This window comes from Scyliorhinus canicula, chromosome 12 (assembly GCF_902713615.1).
Source record: "Scyliorhinus canicula chromosome 12, sScyCan1.1, whole genome shotgun sequence".
NCBI classification, from domain to species: domain Eukaryota; kingdom Metazoa; phylum Chordata; class Chondrichthyes; order Carcharhiniformes; family Scyliorhinidae; genus Scyliorhinus; species Scyliorhinus canicula.
The window spans coordinates 9,165,790-9,185,708 of record NC_052157.1 but is presented as its reverse complement, the minus strand read 5'-3'; the positions used below and the strand labels follow the sequence as shown (position 1 = coordinate 9,185,708).

The 19,919-nt window shown below is 44.4% G+C and overlaps 1 protein-coding gene across 5 annotated transcripts in view; it reads right to left on the bottom strand.

Moving 5' to 3' along the window:
* The window catches only part of iqch (IQ motif containing H), a 250,122-nt gene that overhangs the window by 88,252 nt on the left and 141,951 nt on the right, over positions 1-19,919 (bottom strand). For all 5 annotated transcript variants that reach the window (XM_038813308.1, XM_038813305.1, XM_038813307.1 and 2 more), the window contains one exon: positions 1,489-1,609. In XM_038813308.1, coding sequence (XP_038669236.1) covers positions 1,489-1,609 — 121 coding nt within the window. The remainder of the gene's footprint in view (positions 1-1,488; positions 1,610-19,919) is intronic.

The following is a 19,919-nucleotide window of genomic DNA, read 5'->3' as shown; positions in this document are numbered from 1 at the left end:
AACCGACACAGACATGGGGAGAATATGCAAACTCCACACGGACAGTGACCCAGGGCCGGGATTCGAACCCGGGTCCTCAGCGGCGCTGTCCTAACCACAGTGCTAACCACTGCGCCACATGCCACCTGTTAAAAATCTTCTTGGCTGAAGAGTGCTACTGAATTACACCACTCGAACGGAATGAAAATAAATAAATATCTGAATGCCATAGTTATGCTAATTCTTCCCCATCTACATTAGTTTTTTTTTAAAACTTAACATCTTCTCACTAAATTAGATTGTTCCTGGAACATCCAGGGATGTGTGTATAACTGCAGATGTAGAGCTAGAATTACATGTGTTAGAGGCCAAAAAACACCTGTTCAGGGCATTATTTCAAAAATAACAAATGAGTTCTCTGGTGTTGTAGCCAAAATCTTTTTCCCCAAACTGATTAATTGATCTTTTACCTCAATGCTGCTTGTGGAGCTTGCTGCGTGCAAACTGGCTCTCATGTTTGTCTAAATTACACCAGTGGGCAAGTTTCTCCCAAAAGGGGAACAAAGTGTCCAAGCGAGTGCATTTAGACCGTGTGTTTCCCTGTGTTCGCAGTGCCAAGAAACACATGGCTATTCAACACGACTCGCGTTGTATAAGGGGGCTGAACAGGGGTTATGCCCGGCTGAGGGTGCACATAGCCCCGCTTTGTTCTGCTCGCCGGAACTCACCATTGTTATGAGAGATTGGGGTGGCATTTTTAAATGGCTTCTCTATCTCTTGAGGCCCCCTAAAAGATGCCAGACCTCCCCCCAGCCCAAACGCACTATGGGAGGGTCCCTGGCCCCGCCTCCCACGTGTGCAAAAAATGCCAGCTTGGTACCTTGGCAGTGCCAGGCTGGACCCAGGTGGCAGTGCCATGATACAGGGCTGGCACTGCCATTGTACCCAGGTGGCACCAGCAGTGCCAGGACACCACCTTGCCCCAAAGGGCACACAGTTGGGTGCCTCCTATCCCCTGAAAGACCCCTGCGAGTGCCATTCAGTCTAGTCCCCATTTGTGGGGAGCAGTGCTAAACGGTGCTCGTGTGAGGTCTCTAAGGCAAAGAGGCTGCATCCCAAAGCCTCATGTATCTCGGGGTTCTGCACATTAGAGTGAGACTGACTACTTTGGTCTAAAATGCAGATTTGCTAAAGAGTGATGGGCGGGATTAACATTACAACATGTCGCGAGATCATGTTGGATCTTGTGAGGTGTTGCAAGCTGGGTAGATCCTGGGAGTGGGGTCTCACGGTGAAAGCCGCGCTGTGCCGCGGCGAGCTGCTTTTCCGGCCGTTAGATCGTGCCCTGTGTCTATAATTCAAGCACTTTGGAAAGCATTCAGGGTATGAAAATGCACTATATAAAATCCTTGTATCCTTTAAGAAACTCAATGCAACAATTTGATTTGAAAACAAACATAGGGATTTCTTGCGGTATGATAAACATGTTATCACGAGAAAAATTTATACCTTGACAGAGGAACAATTGTAAGAACTTTTCCCACGTTGGGAATATCTTCTTATTAGCTGGCTGTGAGTGCTCTGCCAAAATTCCAGGCAATTCATTTGATAGCTCCAGCTCAGCAGGTTCCTAGGCAACATATTAAACATAAACATTAGCAGAGATTATACACACACAAGTGAATATACTTTAAAATGGAAACTGGAAAACTAACAGTCATGTCAAACACACACACACATACACAAAGATGGCAGCCAATTGTTTGCTGTTGCTAGTATCACTTCCATGCCAGAATTCCCTGTTCCCACGCTTCTATTTCTTTTACTCCTAAAGGCTATATCTACATGCAGGAATTGAAATTCTCTGATGCTATGCGCAAGTGTTCATGTGTGAGGCTTTCGACATGAGGGCATCGGATCCAGATCCTAATACTGGATTTATTTGATGCTTGCAGTCCGCGCTTCCAAAAGGGTCAACAAACAATGATCTTGAGCGGCAATCATAGCCAATTTCTCCATCCCTCGCCAAAAGTTGCTGCTTCTAATTGCAGCATCCGTAATTACTGTTATCACTGAGATTAGTTAAATCAAGTCCAGTTTGTGGCATATTCTGGTCAGTGCCACACCGTGTAGTTAATTTAGCCATTGCATCTTCGGGAAAACTAATACTGGCTTTTAATTGTGTCCTGCTGTTTGGATTTCTTTTGTAATTTATTATTACAGACATGGCCTGCTGTTTTCTGTTGGTTGCACCTGCTGAGAGTATGATGTGGCAAAGGAAGTAATTTAACATTCATTCATACAAGGAATCGGAGCTCCTCATCTAGCTTGATGCTCAATTTCAGTGCTGAGGGAGTGCTGGACCTGGCAGTATTTTGATGAGATGTTAAACCATCTGACAGTTCCAGTAGTGAGTGTAAACATTAAAGATTCCACAGATCTATTCTCGGAACAGAGAGTTGGCCAAGATGCTTCCTTTTACTGTGTTAAAAAAAACAGACTCACTGGTCATTACTCCCACTGTTGTTTGTAGGATCTTGCTATCTACAAAGGCTGACGCATCCTATCCTGTACCAAATCCATTAATCTATCACACTTTCCTGCATTGGCTGCTATACCCATGACACCAGTTTAAAACATTTTATGGCATCACCCCTCATTTTCTCTGTAAATGCATTGAACGGGAAGCTAAATAAAAACATGAGGGAGAAAGGACCTGAGGGAAAAAGGAGTGGAAAGATAAGCTGATAGGGCTGGAAGAGGGTACAAGGAAGCTTACATGGAGCATAAAAGGCAGCATAAACTACTTGAGCTGAATGGGTCTGCTTCTGTGCTATACAGTCGATGCAATTTGATATAAACTCCTCCAGTCCCACCTAAACCCATCATTCTTCTAAGTATTTCTGCATCACTCTCTGACCAGGTGGAATAGCTAGATATGTGCTTCCCACAATCTGTGCCATTGCAGTTGAATAGAAGGCTTTTAGAAAATATGGACCAGCTGAGTAAGAGAATGATTAGTCTTTGATTTTCATTCTTTTGTCCTCCTCAGTGGGCGTGATTTAATGGAAATGAAACAGAATCCCGTTTCAGGTGCGTTTAGCAGGGTATTTCCTGGCACTTGCAGCCTGAGAACGACCCCGCTATTAAACGGGACTTTGATTCATTTTTGGGCCTTGGTGCCCCGCCAAGGCCACACTTAGATTCATTTCCTGCAGTAATGAGCTCTACTCGCCAGTGCAGGAAGAGATTGAGGTGGCCAACGTATCAACTGGTGGGTTATTGAGCACCCCGCACCCCACCTCATAAGGGCAGGGTACCCTGGGCCCAATCCCCGGCACGGGCAAGATGCCACCTGGGCACCTTGGCAGGGCGAGCCTGGAACCCTGGCAGTGCTGGTATGCCTGGTCCACGTTTGTGGAAACCAGTGCTAAACGGCGTCTGCTCGGGGTCTCCGAGGCAACGACATTAGGTCCCGCGCCTTGGGTAACTCCGGCGTGAATATATTTAAGTGAGCTTAACTGCACACATAAATAGTTCTGCTTCACGAGATCTTGTTAGAGAATTGTAACGAGCCTCGTAAATGTCGTGAGAGGCCTCTCGTGAGATTTACCGGCCTCATTGCCTCCCTAGTAGGAACATATATCCAACTACTTTGTGATGTGGCCATTCAATGGCCCAAGCTGCTGTTCTGTGTTGCAACTTAAATGATTTTTTATTTAAATACATCCATCATCCCAATTACTCGAAAGATCACACGAAAGTTAGCCTATGTGCAAATTTAGTATTTTCAACTTATTAAGTAAGGTATTGAAATTAATGCCATAATTCAAAGCAATACCTATATTTACATTTATTTAGACACTATTAACCCTCAAAACTGTAATAATCTATTAATTGTGACAATTTAAATGTGTTCTGGAATGGTTACTGCAGAAAGCCTAAGTATACAATCATGTCCTCGTGCTGTATGCAAATCAGATAGTGGCTCCTGTCCCAGTGTGCCAGGGTCTGCAGGTTGGCAGGAATGTGCAAGTTGCATTGTCCATCGTTAGTGCAGCTCATAAGTGGTGTTTCTGTCGAAGATGCTGCCAGTGTGCAGAGTCTTTTCTCCACAACTGTTTATAATGTTAGAAAGTAAGTTTGGGTAGTGCTGAGAGCAATTTAATATGCACACTTCAAGCGTTTATACTAGATAACGGTGACTGTAATTTCTACCCTGTAGTTTTAAGTTATCAGCAATTAAATCACAATTTAAAAAAAATACAGAATGCATATATGACATAGGCTTCCCTACTTGGGTCTCTTTCAGCCCTTTGTGCCTGTCAAACAGTTAGATCATGACTGACTGTACTTTAGTGTCATCTATTCATTTTGGTTCTGTAACTCTTTTAACAATAATGCCAAACAAAAAGCTATCAATTGCAGCTTTGACATTTTCAATTGACCCCCGGCCTCAACTGTTTCTTGGGAGAGAGTTTCTGATTTCCAATCCCTGTTGTGTGAAGAAGTGCTTTCTGATATTACTCCCGAATGGCCTGATCCAATTTTAAGGTTAGTCCTCTTGTTACGGACGCCCTACACCAGAGGAAATGTATTCTCTCGGTCTACCCCATCCTGAGTCCAATGCAGATGAGGTGTAGTACTGTATAAAGAAAGTCCTTCTGTTTAGGAACAGGGGTAACCTATTCAGCCTCTTGGACCTGTTGCGCCATTCAGTTAGATCATGGCTGATCTTCACCTCCACTCCATTTACCTCCCTTTCCTCTATATCCCTTGATACCCTTACCTAGCAAAATCCATTCATTTCAATCTTGAAAATATGAATTGACCCTGCATCAACAGACTTTTGGAGTCGACAGTTCCAGAATTTCATGGGAGGATATGGACACAATGCTTCCCGGTTGCACCGTTTACTGACCTATTTCTAATGTTATGCCTCCTATCTGATCTGCTTAACATTTAAAGATCTCAATTTAATCTCTTCTCAACCTTCTAAACTCAAGGGAACAAACCACATTTATTCATCCTCTCCATTTATTCTGATGATGCACTGCAGCCCCTCTAAGAGTAATATTTTTTTTCTGAGGCACAGTGCCCAAGAACTGATCAGGGTACTCCAGATTGCGTCTTCCCAAGACTGTGCGGCCTGCATTGCAATGATCAAAAAAAAAAAGCTTTCATTGTCAAAAATTACAGTCAGCTTGGCAATGCTTTAAACGCTGGATTAGAAAGTTGTGCATTTGTGCCTCCCACCAGGGCCTGAACATATAACCCACGCTAACATTCTAGCGCAATCCTGAAGGAATGTTGCATTGTCAGATGGGTAAGATATTATACTGATGCCCTGTCTCTTTGTTCCTGTGGCTTGGGTGCACTACTGCAGGAGCAAGGAGTTTAGATGTTGCAGCTAGCATTCCACCCATATCCAATACTTTGAGGCCTTTCACCTCATGTGGGATATTTCTGGCGCAGGATGGTTGTCACATTTGTGTACAGCAGTCACGGCTCTTTAACAAAACTCTTCACATCAACATAAAAGGCACAAAATAAATGCAGATGTTTCTTTGTGAATTTAAAGCAGTAATATAATGGCTGCACTGCTCTTGTGAATTAATATGCTACTTGAATCCCTTCTCCCCAATTAGTTTGCCTTTTTAGAGTAATTCTATGAGGGTGCTGTTCACTCGCCACAATATAAAAAAGTATATATTTTTTAAAATCGAGAGAAGCTCAACTATCAATATTTGTAGTATTGGAAACACAGAAAAAGTATTGCACAATCTCCTTGTAAAGAGGATCTCAGTGTGTTAGCATATTACTATACAAATGCTTCATTTTTTTTGCCTTTCACTGTTAATGGAAAATGTTTTGTAAAATATTTGTTGCATCTATTGAACCCATCTGAGACAATTTCCTCTTATATCTAATGACCCATCACGCTTATGTGAAATGCAATTCGATGTGGCTTCAGCATGCATTAAGTGGAATTGAGAGCTGCATACAGACTCTGTGTCCACATGGTATTATCTGCTCACTCTTCCTTGAGAGGCTGCATCGCTCATTATCCAGTCTTCAACCCCAGTTCCACAGAAAGGCTTAGGTCTGTTTAAAACTGAAGAGCCTTTTTTTTATAACATAATAGGGGCACATATGTTATGCTGGAACACATAAGCAGAAAATAACTGCTTTAAATGCCTGGCACAGGACCCAGACGCTCTACTGTCTTGTATTCTCTTCTGTTCAGCTACATTTTCTTTTCTTAAATACCACATGGGGTCCACTTCCTTCTTTTCTTTGGATTAATTACCCTTCTTTAAGTTGAGACCAATTATACTCAATAATTAAAGTATACACATGTAGCTTCAAATAGAATGAAAAAACAATATCTGGATGCAGTTAAAATAAATACAATATTCATTTTACCAATTTCCGTGCCTTCTTGCTGGGTAAGGTTCCATGGGCACCCACTGTTTTCTTGTGTCTGTCTCAAACTGCCTCCTCCTCAACAGTGATATTGGAGATTGTCAGTATAAACCAGCCATGAAGAACATCACAACTGAACCCGATGTTCACCCAACATTTGTATGTCTGTTCTTTCCAGCAGCAGTTGCCAGAGAGTGAACTGTCTTCATAGAACTTACAGTGCAGAAGGAGGCCATTCGGCCCATCGAGTTTGCACCAGCCCCGAGAAAGAGCACTCTTACTTAGTCCAAGCCTCCACCCTATCCCCGTAACCCAGTAACCCCATCTAACCTTTTGGACACTAAGGGACAATTTAGCGTGGCCAATCGACCTAACCTGCACATCTTCGGACTGTGGGAGGAAGCCGGGGCACCCGGAGGAAACCCACGCAGACACGGGGAGAATGTGCAAGCTCCACACATACAGTCACCCAAGGCCGGAATTGAACCCGGGTCCCTGGAGCTGTGAGGCAGCAGTGCTAACCACTGTGCCACACTGTGCCACCCATGTCTTATTCCTCCCTAACCTGAAGAGCAAAATTGTCACCCTGACCAAGGTCAGCTTACTCAATGCAGACTGGAAATCAAATCTGGGACCTTTTGGGCTGTGTCTCCGCCTTTACCAGGGGAGCCTGCACGGTGGGTTTTTGCTAAAAAAAAAATCTTTAGGTGCCCATCAAACAGCGCAAACTGTCATCTATGTTTCCCATAATAACAGGTTTATGAGGTGCAATTAATTAGGCACCATCATACTCAAAAACCTTGAATGTTTCCTACACGGCACTCTAATAAACCTGTCACTGTGATATAAGACAAAATTAAATAAAAAATGTCAGATCATTTTCACAGCATACATTACAAAACTCCTTTTCTGGCCACACATACCAATTATTTTGTGCTGCAAATTCTATTGGATTTTGATCAAATACATATTTTCTTCACCTTTCTTTGTCTCCAAACAATTTTGTGTTACATTTCATTGTCACACTTCCGAAGTTTCTGTTGCGCTTTACACTGAAGCCTCTCCATATCTCTATCTATATCCCCTCCCATCTTTCAGATGCTCTTTAAAACTTCGTCTTGACCAAGCTTTTGGCCACCTGTCCTAATATCTCTTTAGGTAACCCGGTGTCAAATTTTCTTTGGTAATGGTCCTGTGAAGCAGCTGGGGACATTTTACTGCGTTGAAAGTGCTGTATGAATGCAAATTGTCGTCCTCGTTCTAGAATCAGATTTTTATTTATTCCACAAGGATTGGAAACTTTTAGGGCTTTCATTTGCAGGTGCATTTATCCAGTAGTCTTACAAATGCCCACCCTTTCCATATTCTTCAGATAATCACAGCACAATTTTAGCCCCTGTTCTTCCGTCTTCCCAATAGTTTTGGCATCATTCACAATGCAGCGGTACTTATCATCAACAACAACAAATACATTTTAAAGTTTAGTACAACAATCATACATGAATTGCCAAAGGTCAAACAGCTGAATAAGGTGCAACCGCTTCCAGGCTGTGAGATGTTTGGATTTGGAATATAAAAAAGGTACTCAGATAGCATGACTCAGAAGAGTTGGTTTCGAAAGTAATTAGTTTGTACAAAACTCTTATTTAAATAGTAAAATACTGCAATGAAACAGTGCACAGAAAGAAAGAGCAGTGGGGAACCGCAGCAAAATGTTAAATTAAATTCCTGGAGCTTCAGGTAATGCTTGATGGGATATAGAATCAATTCAGGCTGTGCAGTTCCTTGTATTACAGAAAGCAGCATAACTTGCCTCGTGTTACAATGCATTGCCCAGTGAAAATTAAACTTGTACTAATTCTCAAATTAGTGGGCAAACAGAAACTAGAAATACTCCCCAAAATATTATACTTTTTCACAACTTGTGCCATTGAGTATTTTTTTGTCCCTGTGGGGCAGACACTAATTGCAGTCATAACAGCTAATGAGCAACCTGATCACAAGCCACTGCCATTGGTACTTCAAGCCAGGTGGTCGGACGTGTAGAAGGACAGCCCAAGAATGTATCTTCCACCTGATTTTCCTTTACCGTTGCAACCCAAATGAACTAAAGCACAATTCGAGGGAGGAGGAGGAAGGGAAGATATTCCACTTTGTTCATTGTCCAACAAACTGTGCCATCCGTTCAGATGAATCATATTTTTCTGTCATTTTGGCCCAAGACCACAAGGTCTTCATGGTGTTTCATATTTCATCTTCTCAAAAGTTGCACCTAATTTTTTTCTTTTTTGCAAGCTTGCCATCCTTGATATTACAAATGGTTCTTTGGTTGCAAAAGGTTGGCAACAAGTACGTTCAAATAATTTTGTGAACTTGGATTTGTATACATGGTAGATTGTGGCAGTCAGTGAGCTTCGCAGAGTGGCTGGGGTTATGGGCAACACTAAGCACGGACTCCAGATAAACACATTGGGTATGAACGTTCGGCCTCATCGTGCCAGACCCGGTGACGGGCGAGGCCGTTAAATCTCGCGAGAGACCTGTCACGAGATTCATGATGCTCAGGAAACCGAGCGAGATCTCGCGAGACATTGCGATTTGGATAGCGCCCTCACTAGGGCGGGATCCAGATTTGCATATTTAAGTGAGCTTCACTTAAATATGTCTACGCAGGAGTAATCCAAAGCCTGGGATCCAATGCCCATGCTGGGGAAATGGTGCTTAGCACTGGTTTCCACTGGTGGACCAGGTGTAACGGAACTAGGGAGGGGTCTCCTAAGTGATCAGAGACCCCGGGGTGGCCGGGCCCTGGACAGGGTGATACCCTGGCACTCCTGATGGCACCTGGGCACCATGGCTCTGCCAGCCTGGCACCTTGGCAGTTCCATCCTGGCACCACCATGGTACCCAGGTGGTACTGCTAGGGTGCCAGGCTGACAGCCAAGATGCCCAGGTGCCAGGTTGGCACTGCCAGGGATAGGGCATGGAGTGCTCTGTCCTTGTGTGGTGGGGTGAGGGGAGCTCAAGGACCCATAATTGTCAATTTGAAGCGTTTGAGGTGGAGGGTCCGGAGGCAGCGGTGGAGGATTAAGATTGTGCGGCATTTAGAAACGAAGGTCTGAAAAAAAGAGTCCATTTAATAGCGAGGCTGTTCTCGGCGCTGCAGGCGCGGAGAAACATCCGCCAAACGCAGCTAAAAACAGGACTTTGTTTTTTCCCTGTTAAATTGTGCCCACTGTCTAATAAAGGATGTCACCCAGAACATGAACCCATCACTGATGGACCTGCTTTGCTTTTCATCATTTTACTGTTCTTTTTATTCCTAAATATTTGAACAGGCTAGTTGCACTGTTTTATTTGTTACTGCAATGCATTCAACTGCGTAAAAACATTTCCAAATCTTGGTTTTAATTGATACCATTTCACATATGCTCAGTATTTGCATAAAATGGCATCGCATGTTTTCAAAGTTGCTGGAACGATTCACTCTCTTCAGTGCCAGTAAAAAATGCTATTTTGAAAACTGTTAGTCAGATCAGACCCGAGTAACTATGGCAATGATTCAGATGAATGTAAAAAAGCATCATTCCAATATTAGCCAAATGCTCTTCCCTCAGTCCAAAATCAGCAAAAAACAGATTAAATGGTCATTCACCTCTTTGCTGACTGTGGCATCTGGCTGTTGTCAAAACTGCTATTGTACTTGACTATATAACAACAGTCATTGTAGTTCAAAGTAATCAAAGATACGTGGAGTCCTTTGAATTGGTGCTGAGGGAGGTGATAAAACATTAGATGAATGCGTGACTTTCTATACTCTGATTACAACGTGGTAGATACAACAGTTAAATATGTGTATGCATGAATGTGAAATGCAACAAGAATATGGAAAATGGTGGAAACGCACAACACATTGGCTATCATCCGAAAGAAAAAGGGTAATCTTTTGGGGGTGACCTTCCAACGAAGCTGGCTATCCTCGTGTATAATAAGTGTTAAGCATTGTCTGGCTGACCTCCAAAAGGTTACCCTGGTGTATCTCCTTTACACTCAGACTTTTCTTACTATTTCATGATAGTCTGCAACAATTCTGTCGTTTTTGTTCAATGTGGATATTTACGGGAATCATTACATACGGTTTTACAATATGCTTCCTTACTACGGTATGCACGTTTAAGCTATGAAAGCCGCACTATGCTAGCAAGTGATATCATCTGCAGAAGCTTATGCTTTAAAATGTTTAGACATAGACGTGGAGGAAGATTCATTTATTTTATTTTTTTACTGTTGCTTTCTTAATACGGCATATTTTAGAACATTTCACCCTGCAGGGAAGGAACCCTATTGTTCCACCATATTGAAGTGTGTGCCTGATGATATTTTATAGGACAAGCTTACAAGATCAGACCTGATTACACGTCTGAAGATGCAGACATTCTTCTTAAAATTAAAGAATAAAATATCCTTTATTTTAGCGACATAATCAGATCTGAACTCTCGTAATTGTTAAAAACAAAAATTCAAGAGGTGGAATAAACAACAAATCTGGCCAGAGATATTCCGTTGCGTCATTTCAGTACCTTGCCTGCACTGTGGTATCGATGGCTAATAGTCTGCATTTGTCACCATGGTCGTCAGAGAGGGCCCCAATGATGTACCTGCACGGTCTACAGGTGTGTACAAAATTTAGTAAAGAGGATGTGTTTTTTTAAATCTGGTGGTGTAGCAGTTAAGATGCTCATTTCACATTATTGTAGGTTGGTGCCTCAGGGGCTTGTCTGATAATTGAATTCACCAGGGAAACAGATGATCAGTTTTATCAGCTCTCAGCTTGGCTGCTTGGTGGGGCACCCTGTGGAGGCAGAGAGACCTGGGGGGATAAGGGGGAGGGGGTGGGGGTGGAGGGGGGGGGGGGGGGGGGGGGGGGGGGGGAGCGGTTAAAACTGAAAGTAAACTGACACTGGCTTTCTTACTGTGCAGCAGATATGCCTCCTGCTGGCTCAATGTAGTGTAGCACAGTGCAGAGGACTGTGTGTCCGATTATTGTTGCGTTTCTGTTATTTGGCTGTACCTGTCGGCAGTTTCGATTCCAGTAGCTTTGTGCTATTGCGAAGGTGGCAGCGTTAGTGCTTATCAGAGCCAGTCAGCCAAAAGGAGGCCCCCCTCCCCACTGTTAGCGGCGCAAAGGCCCAGATGACATAGTGTTCCGGGATTAACTCTTTGCCTGTCCATATATGCCAGCTAACATAAAGCTGTCTCCTATCCCCTAACCAGGGAAAATATTTTCTTTACCCAGTATTGTAGCCAAACCATAAGTACATTTTTGAAGAACTGGGGTGGAATTTTCCATTCTGGAGACCAAGTCCGAAGGAGGCTGGAAAAGTTGGTGTGATTCCTGCTGGGTGCCGGGTTCGGGGGGGTGTAAATGCATGCAATCTAATGTTTTTTCAGCTCGTTAATTATGCATCCACGAGGAACTCATTGAATCTTGTGACAGGGCGAGGCAGGAAGTCGCCCACCCCCATTACCACATGGGGGGGTCAAAGGTCCTAGCGCCATATTGAAACAGCACCTAGCCAAACATTCAAATCATCACAGGCCAGGAAATCTACACTACTCCTACAGAGTCCTTGCGGTTGCAGCTTTTCAAAAAATTATTTGTTCTTGGGCTGTGGGTACCGCTGGTTAGCCCCGCATTTATTGGCCATCCCTAATTTCCCTCGAGAAGGTGTTGGTGAGCTGCTTTCTTAGACCGCTACACTTCATATAGTGTAGATACACTCACAGTGCTGTTCGGGAGAAAGTTCCAGGATTTTGACCCAGCGGCATGGTGTTCCCATGTGTCTTTTGCTCTTGACCTTCCAGATGGTAGTGGTTGTGGGTTGGAAGGTGCCAGATTAAGGGTGCTTGGTGAGTTCCTACAGTGCATATTGTAGCTCGTATTGGAGAAGTTGGCAGTTGTGAGCAATGACATTACAGGACGTACAAGGACACCTCCAACATTGTCTTTTGCTCATCTCTAGATAAGAGCACCACCATGGCCGGGTCAATGCTCGCTGTTGCAGTGTTCCATGTTCGCCGGCCTCGTGACCTTATAGAGGCCATTTATCTTTTGCTACTCAAGCCCATGCTCCCGCTGGCCATGGGCCATCCTTCTCCTCATCTGAATGAGAGCAATTACCAAGTAAGGGTTGCTTGCAGCCTGTATTTTTGACACCTCAGTGGATGCATGCACAAATTGAGGCGATACATTAAGTGAGCATGTCCTTTAGCGGTTTCCCTCCATCTCAACCCCAGCAGGCCTGTGCTAAACCCTTTACCTGGAAGGAGTGGAGTGTGGATGCCATGTCTAGACAAAGGCAGGCAAAGGACACCCCGGAGGACTGGAGATTGGTGTTTCTTCTGTTCATACATAAATGCCCACCGAGACATTTCTCTTGAGTAGGGTGAAGACAGTCATGTGCAAGGAGCCTCATATGCACACTGTAATGCTCATCTCCACCATCCAAGAAACTCTATAGAGAGGCCACTGCCTTGGGGTCATAGAAAGACTAACCGCATGATCCCTTGTCAGCAAAACAATTCACATGGGAGGATGGAGGTTTGGAATCATGAACTGGCTGCCCTCCACCTCCTTCCCTGCCTCTGACTGCAGCCAATGGCAAATGGCATAAAATGAACAGCAACTCCACATCTTGCTGGGATCTCCATGTTATTAGATCCATGAGTCTTGAACAAACCTTCTGCAATGCAGGCCTCCCCATCGAGAGACGAACACAAGAATCTTTGACATCCAGTTGCCTCATAATATTAGTGTGTCCCTTTAAATCGGCCACATGTGTCACCTTGAACTCCTCCTGAGTAGACCCTCGTCCCCCCTCAAAGTATTTCACAGACTGACTAACTGCCTGGTCAAGTTCAGTTTGATCAAGTGCTGCACATCAACATTCAAACTCATTCCACCACCTTCTACCCTCCTCTGTTATCCACCAACATCCCCCATCACCATAGATCTGCCCCCATTCCTTTCACCCTTGAACCTCCTCCCATTACCCTGGACGCTACCACAGTCCATCTCCACATGCCGCTCAGAGTCGACACCCATTACCGTCTGCATGCCTACCGTTACTGACGCCTCCTACCCGCCAGTATCCGGAATTCCTTCAGGACCCCACAGTTTGCTCAACTACCTCCCACTGCTCCCTGCACACTCTCATCACCTCCCCCCTTCCTCTGACATTGCATAACACCCTTCACCATCAGCTTACCTCTCTTATCCAGCCTTCACTCCACCATTCTACTGTATCCATCCAAAACGTCCCCCCCACCCACCATCTAGCCTTTGCCTGCTTTCGCCTTGCCACAGCTTTTGGTAATGGCACTCAATATAAGTTTTTTTTTAAATAAATTTAGAGTACCCAATTAATTTTTTTCAATTAAGGGGCAATTTAGCATGGCCAATCCACCTACTCTGCACATCTTTGGGTTGTGGGGGCGAAACCCACGCAAACACGGGGAGAATGTGCAAACTCCACACAGACAGTGACCCAGAGCCGGGATCGAACCTGGGACCTCGGCGCCGTGAGGTAACAGGGCTAACCCACTGTGCCACCGTGCTGCTCTTGGCACTCAATATAAGTGAAGTTCTATGAGGTCCCCAAGAAGGAGAACACAACACTTATGGAGCTCAAAATCGTGGAAGAGATGACGTTCGCCAGGTTATATATTTAATAAGGATATGGAGAGTCCACACTGAATAAAATAAAGAACTTGGGCGGGATTCTCTGTTTCAGAGACTAAGGACTGGACTTCCCACAGTGCCCGCAGCGCCGAATAATGTCCCCCCCCCGCCCACGGATTGGCCCTCCCCCAACTGTGGTGGGGCTGGACCGAGTCCGCTGCCACCAAGCCGCGTTCCTGACAGGTGAGACCATGCGAGACCCACACTGTCGGGAACTCGGCCGGTCAGGGGCGGAGCATGGGAGGGCGGATCTCAGGCCATGTCCTGAGGCGGTTGATATGTGGCGCGGCGCATTCTCTGAGTACGCTGCTTTGGAGGGGGCGGAGCATCGTAAAAGCCTGCAACACAACCGTCAGCACACTATAGCGATGTTGGACACTTTTCGTACCCCCTCTTTCTCCCTCACCAGCCATGGCGCCTGTTTCCCGATTTTTAAAACCACAAGTGAAACCCGTGGTCGGTAATTCTTCCTGGCGGATTCGGATATTCGCGGAGGCCTCAAAGAATACAGGGTCAGGCCCGCTAATGATATGCCAACAGACTTTACTGTACATACAGGGTAGAACGCGGGCGCTTGCCAACATTTTTGCCTCGGCATGTTTCTCCGCCCAAACAGGTTTCCCCGATTCCAGTGTTGGCCGACGGAGAATCCCGCCCCTTAGATTTATTCACAATTAGCATATAGGCGCAGTGGTTAGCATTGCTGCCTCACGGCACCGAGGACCCGGCTTCGATCCCGTCCCCAGGTCACTGTCCCCTTAATTGCAAATAAAATGAATTGTGTGCTTTAAATTTATAAAACAAAGATTTATTCACAATAACATATATGCACTATCCTGTAGATATTTCTTCAGGACAGTGCCTTACTGGCCGACCTTTTATATAAAGGTTAATAGAGCTCCCCCGCCCCTCAGCGAGGTCCATGGGGAAGACACTGATTCCCATCCTGTAAGTCCCATGTGGGCTAATACAATATATCACTTATATACAGACATAAAACTGAATATTCTAATTTTCGCTATGAGGCTCTTGGCATTGCTTGTCTCGAAGCTCAAGCCACCTTTAACCTGCCTTGAAAGTCAGGAGAACAAAATTGCAACAGTTTATCGCACCATCGGGAAACAGGTTTTTTGCCTCCTGCCAAATTAAATGCCCAGGCCCGCTACAATTCCTGCTTCACGCTTTTGCACAAAGATAAAAATATCTCATCCCTTGAAAGGAGCAAGCATGACTTGGAAGTAACTGCATAGATGCAAGCAAATAAAAACGGTTGAAATGCTCAGCAGGGGGCGGCACAGTGGTTAGCACTGTTGCCTCAAGCCGCTGAGGACCGGGGTTTGATCCTGGCCCCGGGTCACTGTCCGTGTGGAGTTTGCACGTTCTCCCAGTGTCTGCGTGGGTTTCACCCCCACAACCCAAAGATGTGCAGGGTAGGTGGATTGGCCACGCTAAATTGGCCCCTTAACTGGGTACTTTAAATTTGTAAAACAGAGATACTCAGCAGGTCTGGCAGCATCTGGCAACAAGAGTTAAGTTCACAGACCTGAAAGGTTTTCTCTCTCCACAGATGCTGCCAGATCTGTTGTGTATTTCTGTCATTTTGCGTATTTATTTCAGTTTTCCAGCAGCTGCAGTATTTTGTTGCAAGATTGTGCAGAATTAGCTATTTCCGGTTTCAGTAGTAATCTGAAACTGGAGCTACAATGTAAATGGGGGGATTCTGGAAAAACGGCAGCATTGGTACTTGGATTATTTTCGCCCAACGCTATAATATCTATAATATCAGGAGTCAAATGAGAAAAAGTGAAAACCAGTGACCTTAGAAGGATAGAACATAGAACATAGAACAGTACAGCACAGAACAGGCCCTTCGGCCCTCGATGTTGTGCCGAGCAATGATCACCCTACTCAAACCCACGTATTCCCCTATACCCGTAACCCAACAACCCCCCCTTAACCTTACATTTTAGGACACTACGGGCAATTTAGCATGGCCAATCCACCTAACCCGCACATCTTTGGACTCTGGGAGGAAACCGGAGCACCCGGAGGAAACCCACGCACACACGGGGAGGACGTGCAGACTCCGCACAGACAGTGACCCAGCCGGGAATCGAACCTGGGACCCTGGAGCTGTGAAGCATTTATGCTTACCACCATGCTACCGTGCTGCCCCAAGGATAGAAGAGTGGGAGATCAGTTTCTCTTGCTACTGCTACCAGCGCTACATCAATATATAGGTCAAAAGGTGTTGACGGTCGCTGCAGGTGAGGGAGGGCACTCACCCCAGTATAGTGCTTACTTATACCATTTGGCATCTTATATATACTTCAATAAGTCCCTTCTCAATTTTAAAGCTAAAGCGCCCTAGATTCTCCAGTCTAGCTCATAATTCAGTTCCTTGACACTAGGGATCAGCTACTCTAAACTGTCTCTTTGGCTTGAATGTTTCCCTTATGCCCTCAAATGTGCTGATGAATTACAATTGCATTTTAGATACAAACACAGCTACATATCTATCTGATTGTTAAGGTATCCGAATATTCCCATGGAAGACATTCTCTGACAGACATTTTATTTTGAGGTGTGCAGTAAGTGATGAAGGAATGAATCGCACAAGAAAATGAGATTCAGCCACGAGAGACAAAAAGAGAACAAAAATACTTGTCTGAAAGGCTGGGTGAGCAAGATAGGTTTTACTAGGCTTATTCAAAATTAACCTTACAGCAACAAATACATTTCCCCTTCTACGTGTTGCAATTTGTGAAGTGCATAGACAGTTGTCCGAAGTCTTGGCACCATCGCACACTGCCCTCGAAGCGGCTGTGGGGGGAGAGGAGACAGTCGCACACCTCCATGTGGAATGTGCATTTGCAAAGACAGTCTAGAGAGGTTCAGTTGTTTATTAAAATATTTTATTCCAAATATTATCAAACCTCTTACAAAGGCAAAACTATATCATTAGAATGGTTTGCCATTTTTATTTTAACAAAGTAACAGCAACAACCCTAAATTCTCCTATTCCCCCCAAAACCTGACTATCCTCCCTTCCTTATCCCTTACCCCCTCCCGCCCCATCTCCCTAACTGCTGGCCACGAACAAGTCCTTAAAGAAAGTGATGAACGGCATCTGCCTGAAATAGAACCTTTCCCAATCGCAGAGATTCTGCCAGGTCACCCAACCATGCCGAGGCCCTGGGTGGCACGGCCGATCTTCACCCAAGCAGGACCTGCCTCCGAGCCACCAAGGAGGCAAAGGCCAAGCCTTCCCCCTACCCCCTCAAGGAGCTCTGGGCAGTCTGACACCCCAAAGATCGCTACCAATGGACATGGCTCTAATTTAACCCCAACGATCTCTGACATGATCTCAAAAAATGAGATCCAGAACCCAACTGGCCTTGGGCAAGATCAGAACGTGTGTGTGTAATCCGCAGGCCCGCCCTGAACAACGCTCACACCTGTCCTCCACCCCAGGGAAAAATCCACTCACACGAGTCTTAGTTAAGTGCACTCTATGTACTACTTTAAACTGTATCAGGTCAACCTAGCACAGGAGGCAGTAAAGTGCACCTTATGCAGGATCTCAGTTCACACCACCCCCGCTCTAGCCCCAGGCCCAGCTCTTCTTTCGGTTTCCCCTTCACCTCTTCTAGTGGTGGTTTCCCTGTCTTCAGCAAACACTCATATATACCGGAGATCTTTCTTTGCCCATCTCATACCTTGATGGCATCCTATCCATCAGTGCGGGTCTTGGCAACTGGGGGAACAAAGACAGCTCTTTATGAATAAAGTTCCTCATCTGCAAATACCTAAATGCACTCGCCCTTGGGAGTTGAAATTTCTCCTCCATCTCCTCTAGACCTGCGAACCTACCTTTCAAAAATAAATCCCCAAACCTCTCAACCCTTTTTCTCCCTCATATCCTGTACATTGCGTCCAGCCCTGGCGGTGTAAACCTATGTCCCCCAGTCCAAAATGTTGTTAAACTGGTTCCAAATTCTTGTCACTACCACCAGGCTCGTTGAGAGCTTGGCCATGGAGAATGGAAGAGGGGCCGTATCCAACACCCTTAGACATCACCCTACACAAGAGACCTCCTCCATCCATCCCAATCCCACCCTGCACCTGGATTCAGTGGTATTTGTCGAAGGTCAGCGTGAGAAGCTGTAACGGAGAACTGTGCTCCAAGGGCTATTCCCAGGGTCACACACCAACAATCAACTGCTGCTGGAGGATCATCAACTTGGTGAAAAACGCTCTTTGGTCTACACAAAACTTGTTGATCTTCCACTGCAAAGAATTGTCCTCAACTGTGCAGATTGGCACATTCCAAGGTTCAGGACTACATGCTGAGTGACGCAGTCAAGCTTGGGGCAGCTGCCGCCAAGGCCACTGTGTAAGGCTTTTTAGCTAATGTACACTTAAGGGCTGGGAACCATGTAAAAACACCTCGAACTGTGCTTAAACCTAACCGTATGTAACTGTCTTGAAGCACCACAGAGTGCAACATTACCGAAGTATCTAGTTTGAGCAGAATTGTACTCTGTAACTAAAGTATTGAAATGTTTGTAATGTTCTCATTCCGAATTTAAGCACCTTATTGTACTTTCCTGTTATGACAATTTAAAATGTTTTGTAATGTTTCTTTCAGATATTTTATGAACACAGTGTAATTTTACAAGCAAAAAAGCATTGATGGTCGGGGTAATTCTACCATCTTGCACTTCTAGGAAGGAGTGCGATGTCAGAGATGGACTAACAACCTTGTACTCTCGATTCTCCAACTAATCCGCCTTGCAAGGGAGCTTCACATTAGAAAAGCAGATTTGCTCCAAATATCTACACTGAAACATGTACTGAAACGAACAACAATATTCCAGGTTCTATTCAATATCAATATTTTCAGTGATGTTCATAAAATCTTCATGAGATATTTGCTTTGTCAGGTTTAACCCTGGTTAAGTTATGTTATCAAACTAAAACCTACTTCATTCAAACTATTGATTATAAATCAGGTTTCATTTGTTCGCTTTTAAATATATCATTTTAAAATAAAATATGAAGATTTAAGAGAACAGAATAAATTGCTTGGGGAGTCTCAAATTACAACTGCATTTGACCTGAATGAATTCCGACTGGAAGGGAATCCTACCTTCAACCCCCAATTTATTTGTTGCATCCCTTTTCCTTCATCTATCAACATCTATACCCGCATTAGTATGTTCTACAACATCGCTTGCAGAAAAAAATAAAGTATTTTTATGGTTACCTTCTTGTAATTGTATCTTTGGTTCCCTGGTATTGTCTAATTGTTCCTGTCTGGTGATCTCTGATATTATCAAGATTGTAGAATTATATTGTGCATAGTTTAATAGAGTATATAATGTGTTTTTCCATGTCTTAGTCAAAAGTGCAATCAAATAATTTGACTCTTGGAGAATATTAATTGGAATGAAGCAGCACAGTAAAATTAATCATGGAAACCTTGTCAGTGGTGAGCAATTGAGCAGATTATTTTTACAACCTCTGGTGGCATTGCTCGAGTCAGATGATGCATTGTTTTATGATTATTGGATGACATCACTCTTAAGTTTGTGGTGGTCAGTGATACAGGAAGTCGTACACTTGCAGGAAGCGCGCAATATATGAATTACATGATATCATAGTTCGAGATGGAAACGGCAAACAGTTTTGTAGGTATTTTTATTGTGGAGAACATTAATTCTAGGGAATTTTAATTTGAGTCACGTGGGAAATAAACCTTGGATGGCAA